This window comes from Lissotriton helveticus, chromosome 7 (genome assembly GCF_964261635.1).
Source record: "Lissotriton helveticus chromosome 7, aLisHel1.1, whole genome shotgun sequence".
NCBI classification, from domain to species: domain Eukaryota; kingdom Metazoa; phylum Chordata; class Amphibia; order Caudata; family Salamandridae; genus Lissotriton; species Lissotriton helveticus.
Genome location: NC_136068.1, coordinates 97,593,579 through 97,605,657, shown reverse-complemented (window position 1 = coordinate 97,605,657; position 12,079 = coordinate 97,593,579). Strand labels below are relative to the sequence as shown.

At 42.8% G+C, this 12,079-nt stretch overlaps 2 protein-coding genes across 6 annotated transcripts in view; one reads left to right on the top strand and one right to left on the bottom strand.

Annotated features, from left to right (window-relative positions):
* The window catches only part of OSBPL2 (oxysterol binding protein like 2), a 341,693-nt gene that overhangs the window by 236,344 nt on the left and 93,270 nt on the right, over nt 1-12,079 (bottom strand). The gene's annotated exons all lie outside the window — the stretch shown is intronic.
* Nucleotides 1-12,079, top strand: part of LOC144768953 (uncharacterized) — a 59,435-nt gene that overhangs the window by 11,897 nt on the left and 35,459 nt on the right. The window contains exon 2 of the mRNA XM_078652953.1: nt 8,032-8,177. Coding sequence (XP_078509079.1) covers nt 8,032-8,177 — 146 coding nt within the window. The remainder of the gene's footprint in view (nt 1-8,031; nt 8,178-12,079) is intronic.

Here is a 12,079-nt window from a genome sequence, read left to right as displayed (position 1 = left end):
AAGAGCAGTGTTTAATTTATTTTAAAAACAAAGGCATATACGCGCACAGACAATTATATAAAATCGGTGCACCAATGGTGCCAAAGTAGGAGATTGCGAGGGCGTTAACGTTTGTGGTCATGAAGAGAGCACTTCCTCCTCCCCACGGGGTCTGTAGAAAAGAGCAGAGGAGGGAGAGAGGCTTGAATGGAGCGAGGGGAACCTGCATAGATAATGAGGCCCATTCACAAACCAGGTCTTCAATATTCCTTTACAACAATATTTAAATGCCATGATCAACATGACTGCGGACGAATCGTTTTAAAAAAAATATTATCAAGGCGCCGTGTTTAATAGACACTGGCTTTCCGTAATTTGAAGCACTGTTAGCCATGGCCACTGGGTGTCGCATGTCCTGCAATGATAGAGAAATGCATGAAAGTGACAGCAACTCACCTATGATGATCCACGCTACAAGACCCGCTGAGAAAATTTCTACAAAAACGTTTTGTCCAATAGGCCTTTATTTATGAGTTGCTTTTATGGTGAGCTATGTTTATTTTGAGTTGGAATGACGCTATTCTAAAGTTATTTCCGCGAAAAAATCAAGCGGGGAAAAAAATAAAAGACGACACTTGCAGCCAAACTCACTGATGCCTATGCCTATCAGGTGAGAGGCTGTTGCATAACCTCCAGAGCTGCTGACTATGGGACTGGGGAACCGGACTCAAGTCTCCGTCTCGGTAAAAATGTGCCTTAAAAAAAATGAAACGGGGACGTGGAGGGGCCATAAAAGAAGGAGGAGAGGATGGAGCATTGGTTGAATGTGGTTAAGGGCCATTGAGGCGGACCTTGACGCTGGGCAACCAGGTTTCAGTCTCCACCGCCTGAAAATTGAATGTGTCCATCTGTAATGCAACTGGGGTTAATGTAAAGCGCCCTGATACCTTCAGGGTTGAGTTCACGCTATATAATACTGCCAAAAAATTAAAAAAACTGTTGTGAGGTGGGAGTGGCTGGGGGATTAAGTAGCAGCAAACCTGAAGCACACAGCATGGCACTGAAGGGCAAACCCCCTTGCAGGAAGTAAACAGAACACTTAAAAGCAGAGGCAGGCCAACAAAACTAGCGCAAAATGTAAATAACACTGTAATTTACATTTTAGATATTTTAATCAGTTCACTTGTCGACATATTTTGCTTTGCCAATTATTAATTCGAGACCCATTGCATTGTACAATACTTTTTTTTTGTTGCAGTGGTGTGATAACATGAGACAATCGGAAGAGCATATATGGGTGACTTACCTGAATATTGTATGCATGTGGAAATTGAGAGCAATATGTGTATAAATAAAAAAAGGAGTAGTACTCACCCCCAGAGTATGGACCCATGCTCGGGACACACAATTACACGTTATGTAGGGAACGCGTGTAAACCACTCAGGATCGGGTGAACAAACGTGGAGCATTAAAAATACAAATGCATCTTAAAGCCGAAGCGGGAGAGGGAAGTGCACTGAACAGATGCCCTTGTACCGCTTTGATGAAAGTAAACAAACAAATGCTGGTGGAAAGCCGTAGCGGAAGGGGGAATTGCACGGGAGACGCAAGGCTAATAAAAATTATGCAATGGAGGGTGAGGCGCGTATTTTGTAAATAAAGGCAAGCGTTATTCACAGAGCTTATAAATGCATAGTGTGAAAAAAAAGGAATATTAATCATCCCCGGAGTACGGATCTATTATCGTGATGCACAATTACACACGATGTAGGGAATGCCTTTAAACCATCCAGGATCGGGTGATCACGTTGTGGAGCATTTAAAACAAAGGAGTGCAAATGTTGCTCAAATGGGAGGGGAAAGAGCAGGGAACAGGCACCCGTATACCGCTCTGATGAAAGTAAGCAAAGACATGCAAATGCTGGTGGAAAGCCAAAGCGGGAGGGAGAAGTTCACTGAAGAGGAAAGCCGCCATCAAGCTCTCGGCATTGCGTGGCGGGAGGGGGCGGGGGGAACGTCGAGGGCAGGCAGGATGACGGTGATCACGTTGTGGAGCATTTAAAACAAAGGAGTGCAAATGTTGCTCAAATGGGAGGGGAAAGAGCAGGGAACAGGCACCCGTATACCGCTCTGATGAAAGTAAGCAAAGACATGCAAATGCTGGTGGAAAGCCAAAGCGGGAGGGAGAAGTTCACTGAAGAGCAAAGCCGCCATCAAGCTCTCGGCATTGCGTGGCGGGAGGGGGCGGGGGGAACGTCGAGGGCAGGCAGGATGACTATGGGGAGGGGGCGGAGCGGGGCAGAGCGGCATGTAGGTGTGAAGAAGCCGGGCCTTTGAAGTGAAGCTAAGCTTCACTTCAAAGGTGTCGGAGGAATGCGGGCGGCTGTGCACGCGCTTTTAAGCTCAATGCACATGCGCATTGAGCTTAAAAGTCACGGGCACTGCAAGGAATCGCCACGATTCCTTGCAAGTTAGATAAAGAGTCGATGAGCCCCTATAGTCTCGCTTGCTCGATGCGCATGCGCATCGACAGGCGAGACCTAAAAACAATTGTACTGATGACTTTATCCTTCACAAAATTTCACAATTTAACTTCACCTCCCTCCCTGGCAGTTTCTTCCGCATTGCAAGACAATTTGGAATGCAAAGCCAGATATTTCTGTCGATACAAACCCAGACAAGCTGGAACATGTATGGAGACTTTTTCTCTGCGAGTTTAGCATTTACAGGGGTTTCGCTGCACAATGGCAAAACTTTCCAAAGTTTCTCTGGTCGATTTACTCTTTCAAGTGCCTTTTCTAAGCACACGTTATCCCACAAAAGTACAAGGGATTTCAGAGGGGGCTATTTTATTCTAATCCATTTTGTTAGAGTTAAATACAAATGTATGATACAATTGTCAAAAAAGTCACAATGTTCACACAAATATGGCAAAGGTTTTTCTCATCGCAGATGTTATACAAACGAGAAAATGCAAAAAACGGTAATGACATAAGCCTCAGAAGTGTACGACCATATAACCAACACTGCCATTCTGCCCCTGGGACTGACTGGCTTGGCGTTTCAAGGGATCCAGAAATCCAGAGTAGTCCATCAGGTACAGAGGACCACCAAACACAAAGAGATGATGGACGGAGCGCTGAAACTTTTCAGATACTCATCCCCAGTCATACAACACTACCATGAGTCTATGGGTATATATTACAAAGCACAGCTGAAACTCAGAGGTCAGAAACACGAAACCAGGCAATTAACCACTTGACTGCTAGAGTATTTGCGCCCTAGCTCAGCCACCACCCTGAGAAACCTACCAAAACCAAACATTAATGAAAATTAAACACAGTGGGAAGTACAGGGTGGCGCGACTCGTGTGCATTCCAGGATGTTTTCTTACCATTAAGGCCTTGCAAATAACAAACTTCGTCAAAAAACATGCATTTGCTTCAAATTTCTGTGAGGCAAAGTTCTGGAAGCTGTGAGGATTCACAAACTTCTACCACCCAGTGTTTCCAAATTTCTCCAGATAAAAACTGAACTCCACTAGCGACCACAACACAATACAACCTAAAACGAGACGTGGAAACATGAAAAAAAATCAGAGAGAAAAACCACCTTGTTTGGCGAGTAGCTGCTGAATTTGGGCCCAGGCTCTGCACCACTTGGGGAAACCTACACAACTCAGACATTTCTAAAAACTAGAGAGCAAGGGGAGTCCATGCTGTATAGCTTGTGTCCATCCACAAACCTTTTCTTACCCACAATTTCCTTCAAACTTTGGCAAATAAATCACAGATTTTCCTCACATTTCAGCGAGAGAAACTTCCATAATCTGCAGCGATCCACAAATTTCTTACCACCCAGTGTTTCCACACTTGTCCCAATAAAAACGATACCCCACTTGTGTGGTAGAGCCTAGTGTATGCAACAGGAATGGATCAAACCAATGGTACAGACAAAATGTGAGGTCTGCGGGGCATTGCGAGTAATAAATCATTGTAGGATCTATGCAAGGAACACAATCCTGGGCTCCCCTGGGTATCTATTTTACAGAAATGTGTGGGTTTGCTAGGTTTCTTGGATTGGCGTTGGAAGTGAGATGTAATTGGGATGTATCGCCTTTCTGCTGGCCCATATCTAAAAACCAGGCTCAGAAGAATTGAAGTTTCCTCTCCTTTTGCATAGAAATGGGGGTGCTTTAGTCCCTGGAGAAGAGAAAGACTGCTGAGGCTTTAGGGGTGAGGTGAGGACAGGTGTCCGGTTCGGTCAGACCCAGCGGCAGCCCCGCCATTGGTGAGGGAGAGCGCCGCCCCCGCCACCACACTCAAATAAAACAGGTTTTAAACCAGTTTTATCATCGTTTTAATAATTTTATTTAAACCCCCTGGACCCTCCCCGAAGACTCGGAGGAGTCTTTGGGATGGGTCCAGCAGATGACACTGCTGGTAGGGGGGGAGAGATGGGGGAGTGGTAGTGCACTTCCTTCACTGTGCATGAGGGTTTGGCCGGCCATCTCAGGCCGGCCAAACCCTCATGCGCAGGGAAGCTCCCTGCAGCCCCAATCTGCGTTGCTGGGGCTGGAGAGATCAGGCACAGACTCCCAGTCTGCCTGGGAGCGCAAGTTGCCAGCGCTCACGCCAATCCCGATGCTGTTTTCATGCAGCGTCAGGATTGGCCGCAGTGCAGTCTGGGAGCCTGTGCCCAGAAGCAGGAAGAGCGTGATGCTGTGGGAGATGGTGGTGTTGGCGTCAGTGTTCTGTAAGGTGTTTTTTTTTTATCCACGAAGCCCTCCCCTCCCTCCTCTGGCCCGCCCCACCACTATGGCAGGGGCAGGCCACTACTGGTCAGACCAACTTATTTTAGAAAATATATTGCCTGCATCCAGTGGCCTTTCTATCACTGAAACCAAGAAGTGAAACCCCCTCTACGCCCATTCTGGGGAGTGGGCAGAATGACTGGGTAACCCCCTTTTTTCTCCCAAATGTAAAATCCCTGCTATCTAGTCGTGGTATCCACCCCTTGGAAGGAAGGGCTGCAGGGAGGGCAGATTTAGGGATAACCCTCCAATAGAGGCAATCTTTTGATCTGACCGTGCCCTCTTAGAGGCTCATCCTGTAGGCCCTCTTTGTGTTGCCTGTCGGTGCCACCGCTGGCACTGCTTCCACAGTAGATGGACCTACTGTTTAGCACCCATAGGGTAAGGTCTTGCATAGAACGTGTAGTGGCACAGCAACTGCCTACCAACAGCTAACATCTTTACCATTGAGGCCTACCAATACAAAATGAGTTTATATTCAAGATTACCAACAGACAGGATGAAATCATCTACCAATTAACCTCCACTATCGGTGGCATCTTCCACTATTTTGAGGACTTGTAAATTAGCTGGAGCAAATGAGACCAGAATGAAATCCTACATAGTCTGTCAGTATGGCAATGGCCAAATGTTTTAGTGAAAACCTCAGGGACTATTTCAAGACCTCATCTTATTGGTCATAAGTCGCAGACTGAAATATACTACTTTCTGTCCGCGCTTTCAAGCAACATGGATAATGCAAACATACTAAAATCAGCCATTTATGCTTCCCAAGCCATTGTTTGTTTATTTTTTTTATTTTAGGAGTTTTCTATAGCGCTGGCCAGACCCGAAGGTATCGGATCGCTTCACATCAGGATGTGGAGAAGTCAAATACAGAGTAAAAGAGCACAATAAAAACAATCATCAGTGTTCGGAGAGTACACAAAAGTTGAGGGCTGAGGTGCGACGCTGAGGAATAGGGATCAGGGGATCGGAGGTCGTCGTTGAGGTAGAGCGGTCAGGGTGTATTCTTGTTGATGCGGCAAAGTTTTATTCTGAGAAATTCTCCTAGTGGTGGAGACCCCGTGCGATAGGGTGGGGAGAGGGGATGAGGTAGGTTGAGGGTGCGTGAGGTCCGGTGACTGTCAGGTTAGAGCTTGTGAGTCACGTAGTTGGGTTCGGGAAGGCACGGTAGAGGGCTCTTAGACGGCTTTTGAACTTTAGAAAGGAGGGGATAGTTCTGATGTCCACAGGGATGGTGGTTCTTGATAAAGTGCTGTGTCATAGTTCTGTTACACAGTCCAAAAACCAGGTCTGGCCTTCCAGCAACATAGCTACAGATCGCTAAAAATCAATTCTGGTAAATATACCTAATGCATCTCACGTACAGGTAAATCACCGTGGTTTCAAAATTCAAAGATATACAGGTAGGGCCGCAATGTTAAGCTCAAAGGAATAGTACAAAAGAGTGCCTGCTGGATGCCTGAAGTCCATATGTGGCTACGATGAACTCACGTACAGTAACTTAATATGGAGACTAGAAAACGGGATTTCATATCAGAATTGTGCCAATACTTTGGCTCTAACGGATAAGTTTCTATAAGAAGTTAGTGAGCCTCAGTTCCAAAGTCTTCAAGCCACCCACAATTATCAGAAGTTGCACATGATTCTACAAATCTTAGGACTCGTGAAATTAAGCCACTGTATGAACATTTTCCAAAATAATTATCATAAGCTCTGGGTGTCTTCTACTATTGTACAAAAGTGATTTTAAGTTGAAAATTATATGCAAATCCTAATTCAACCAGTTTCCTTTTACATTTGATTAGTTTGTGCCTCCAATCACCATGCTTCAAATAACAGTTAGAGAGGGTTTCTCTGGGTTAAAAAAATAAAGTACAAAAAGAAGTCAGTCCGTCATTTTGGATTAAAGCAGAACCCATAAATCGATATAAATGTTTAACTGCCACTCACGATTTGCCCTTATTGGGCTTATTATGGGTTCGAAGAAGCAGAGTCTTCTACAATAAAGAGAGAAAACATCCTTTTCCTGTTTGCTTTGGCATCTCAAACAGTATACTGCAATTGTAAACAAGAATTGGCAATGCAAATCGATCTGGCTTTAAAGGAATGTTGTATGGTGAAGCATTAAAGTAGATGGCATGGGAATGGATATGTATTTGTGTGGAAGCAAAGAACTGCAAAATACTATTGGTGTAGAATAAAAAGGTCCGATGATATTTGCATGGTCAAGCCAGACCTTAAAATACATGTAGGTTAATGACTGCCCCCTGCACGCTTTGCTGCGGATACAGAAAAACACTGTCTAGTTATCAAAGACACTTCAATAGCATTGCAGTGTCAGGTGCATACCCCCGGAAAATCAAGCTCAAGCGCTGGGAAAATAAATTGATCACAGCTGTGTGGAGGATATGCCCTTTTTTTGTGAAAGCACACTACTTCTGCCCAATCAAAACATGTACACCTGGCTCCCAGTATATGGGCTGGTCCAAACCACCCCTCTAGTGATAGTCACATAATTGCCTGGTAACAGTTGCACTGTAAAGCCAGACCATAAACAGTAGTAGGATATTGCACCGCTCGTGGTGGGAATGGGGAGATTATGCACATAAAAGTAATACCGTATGGCTCAGTTTCTCCAAGAATATTCAAGGCACCAGATTATGAAGAGCTTAGATGTAAACCTACATTATAGCTCCAAGCTTCATTGGTGTTTCCACCTTTACCATATATTGTAGCTATCGCAACAATATTAAGGTGAAAGTATTATTAATTAAACAATATGGTTTACCTAAGTCCTCGAGCGACAAAGATCTCTGCATTCACATCTTCTCCACTCATCGTCTCACAGTTCTCATATTCCACCACATATGACTATAGTGACTGCCCTACCACTGCAGTGCTGAGGATGACCAGTTTTGCTTTTTCTGTATAATAACCTGGACAAGATATGCGGAGGCATGTTCTTATCAGATCCCTGCTGGGCTCGTGATCTATATTATACTTCTCACAAGCTCATTTGTTTTCTGTCGGGTTCGAATCGTGTACTGAGAAGCTTTTCTGTCATTATAAAATCTAGTGATGATTCTCTACCTTACCTTAGTTTCAAATGCTCAATACTTTTGATGCTTACATTTTTTTTATTTTACTTCATTTATCGCTGCTGGGCTTGGATGGATTGCTAAATCAAGACCTTATTTCTAAGAAGACTTAACTGTTCCTTTGGTGTTTCAAGCATGCAGGATTTGGTAGGATACCTGGATCGTGCATACTCAGTAGAAAGAGATACACTGATCATGCATGTACTTTCATTCTCACTGCTTGAGGAGCACGGAGAGAAGCTCCAGCTCTGCAGTGCACAAAAGAACATTCATGCGGCAGGTAAGATGTTTGCTATCTTCTGAGACCGTTATAAGGCAATTTAGAAAATAATCAAGTAGCTATGCCAATGCATCCTCAAATCATGAATGAGGGTTCCTAGAAGGTCCCTGATAAATTCTCTATCCCAATATTTACGTCTAAATTGGATCCGCTGGTGACAATGGAAGATCAACTTCCAGAATCAGCCGCAAGTGATTCCTTTGTGGGAATGAGGAATGACGGACTATGGCATTAATAAAGGCACTTATGACAAAAAAAGTGGATTCTTCTTTAAAAAGGCATACTCTGCAGCTCATCTTGCATTACGGACTGGAGTGCACGGGGTCTACACAGTTAAATCTGTATCGGTCTTCAAATCCCTATTTAAGGCAATGTAGGAGGACACTGAATGCTCAGCCGTCCTATTTTAAGATAGGGAGAAACAAATAGAATTTCTGACTTTTCTGATGCAGAGAGATCTGCAGCATGAACCTAGGGGTTGTTATTTCAGCAAAAAGAAACGTTGTGCTTAAAGACTGGCACACAAACTCCTCAGAGAAGTCATCAGCTTTTAGGATGCTTTTCCAAGGAGTAAAGTTGTTTTTCTTCGTGTTAAGAGGGAAAGCCCCATAGGCGGTTTTAAATGATAGAAACAATACTCCTTATTCAAACAGCAGCAGCAACATTCGAGTTAAACTGGTTCATCTAGAGGTTATGCCATAATTTGTCGCTGCACTACATGGCACCAAAGGGGCAAGTGGATTTTTCTTCAGGACAAGTCTATTTATGAAGCAGCCTGCCCCATGGACAAGTAGATATTTTATTTAATTCCACACCCCTGATAAAGTCTTGCCTGGACCAGCATATATTTCTGCTCAATCTAAAACGAAATTCAGCAAACTCAAAGGGAAGAATTTAAGTCTGCATTGGAGCAATGTTCAACACTTACGTAGATGATATTCCATCCAGAACTGTGGCTGAGAATGCACTATCTGATGGCCTCATGCGTTTTCCTAATATCATGGGCATTTATATCTTTATCCAATTGTTCTATATCCGAATTCCTTTTAGTCTCTAATGTCTCAAAATAACTCCAAGGTAACTGAAAGATGCTTCCAATCTCTCTTCAGCTAAAGCAAGAGCTACAATCTCACAAAAGGGAGCCCTCTTCAACCTGGGGGACTATGCCTTATAACAGAGATTCAAGTTCTGCAGGTTGGGGCGAGTATTGAATAAATCTATGGTACAAGGTTGATGGGCATGGGACCATACCACTGGATCATCCAATTGGAGGTAACAGACTGCTGTAGAAAAATCTTTGAGACATTTTCAAGATTTGATTTTGATGAAGCCAACCTGGATATACTTGGACAAAGAGGTTACGGTTTCATACAGGAATCATTGGGGTTGCGTGGGGTGTCAATGACAGAGGCTCTGGGGAGATTGCATTGTGAATAGGTATCTGGATAAAGAATCATGTACAATCCAAAAGGGCAGTATATATATCAGACAATGTGGAAGCTGACTGGTTGAGTTCGCAGTTTCTATCACAAGAGAGGACACTGTTCCCTTCAATCTTTCAGAAGATATGCAGGAGGTTTGGGGTTCCACACCTTGTTCTTTTTGCATCCACAGCCAACAATGGTTCAGAGATTCTGCTTCAGTTATTCAGAAGTGGGAGAGTGGTGGTGGATGCTCTCTCAGTACTGTGACCCCAGAAGTTCTTATATGCCATCCCATCGTTCCCAAATATACGGAGAGTGTTACTAAGAAGAATGAGTTATTCCTAGGAGGTGATCATGGTTTCTAATTTTGAAAGCCATGTCAATAGCATCCCAGTGGATCTTTTCCCCCCTGCCAGTATGGAGGCTAGATCTTCAATTTCCAAACCAACTTCATCTCTCGGTATGGAACTTAATAGGTGTGAGTTAACAAAGAAGGGAATCCCTTCATATAAGCCATTAAGCAAGTAAAAAGTCGGCCTTGAGGCGGATTATAAACAGAGAAACTTTCAGGGTAGCTGTTTTCACCATTCCCTTTCTCCTTTCAATTCTCAAAGTTCTTCTATCATGCAGTTTAGATGGGTTTTAAAAGAACCTTTCAGTAACCACATTACGATACCGATGGGCTTCCATTAAGGTGTTTAGAGAACTATGGAACAACTTCAGTGATAGCAACATTTTGTCTCTCGGCTACTTAAAACATTTTCTTTGGAACAACCGAGCGAGAACTTTAGGACCACTCCATGGGATTTACATTAAGTTCTTGGAATTCTCCAAGAGCATCCTTTTGAGTCTTTGGAATCTGTTAACATAAGGTTTCCAACTATGAAAGTGATTTTTTCCGGCAGCCATTACATCAGTCAAGAGTGGGGAGTTAGGAGTCTTACAGTCTTTCAAAATAGTTAAGGGAAACAAAGTTCAGTCGGAAATTAGACTGCTTTTCTACCTAAAAACCTCTCATTATTAAAAAGGGAGGCAAGAGATAGTAGTCCAATGTGATTTTGTGTCCAAATTCTTTGCCTTTGGACAAAGAAAAGTTCTATTTGCTGGATTTGACAAGGGCTTTACTGGTTTATATTGGTAGGTCATCTTTCTCCATGAAATCTGATTCGCTTTGAATTTTGGGGCATATCCTCGGGGAAAACAGCTTCTTCTTAATCTGCAAGTACGTGGATCCGGTCTATGATTTCTTTTGCATATGAAATTTCTGAACAGCCTCTCCCAGAGGATATTCGAGAAAGGTCAACAAGAAGCCTCACTGCCTTATGAGCAGAAGTGAATTGAATGCCTCTTGCAAATCTTTGCAAGGCAGCAACTTGGGTGACCCCCCCAACGCTTTTGTCCGTCATTACAGAATGCAGCACTGGAACCATTTCATAATGAAAAGAATTTTGGTGGTGGGTACTCAAATCAGTACTAATATAATTATAGTATTGAATTTCATTAAACTGACTGTTACAAAGGTAGTAGGGGAAATTAATTACCTGCACAATCCACAAACACTGTGGTCACTATTGTATAAGAAACAAACTGAGGCTGGTGCTACAACAGACTGCACTTCTCCTACCATGACGTTTATATGCGGTAATTGCAGCAGCAATACCTAGAATATTTATCTAAAATTGTCTGGAGCACACAGAGTTATATAATCATTTTGCAAACAAAGTTAAATTATTATGAAATGTATTATGATACAAAGATTAATTAAGAAATGGTAATTAAAGATTATTAACATCCAATGCACTGAACCAAAAACAAAATGGATTGTTACAGACATTTTTAGCAGCTAGTGTACAGGAGCAAGACAGTGCAGTCTGCATACACTCAAAGTGCAAAGAGTTAAATGTGCTGTAAGAATACTACAGAATACTACATGGGTATTTCTCTAAATAATATATCACTCTTTAATATACGGGAACATTATGGATGCATACACATCATTGTACTTTTGCAAAAGTTCTCATTATCGAGCAAGTAAGTCTATTAGGAAAATTTGACTTGCCCTCGCTGTGACTGTTTTTGGGTTTAAATTGCCACGAGGAGCTGGCGCTGCATTGCAACACAAGATTAAAATATGAATTAAAACTTTCAGACAGTCTTTGAATTCCAATATAGTATGGGTTGGGGTGCCACCTAATTATAATGGCTTATTTACACTTTGGGTGTGCTCTGTGTCACAACGAGAACTCAGTGGCAGCAAGTCTGCACTTTAATTACATTTCCATATTATACAGTCTGTGTTTCGCAGAAAATTAAAATAGATCTGCTAATTTCAAGTATTTTTTCCATTGGCGTTAATCCAAGCATGACAAGGATGGATAAAATAACGTTAATACTCAGCCCCACCTATGTAACTTAACAAAAATATGTGTTTCTTGGTATGAAGTGGTGTTTAAGAAGAGTTTTTAAGCTGAGCAATCG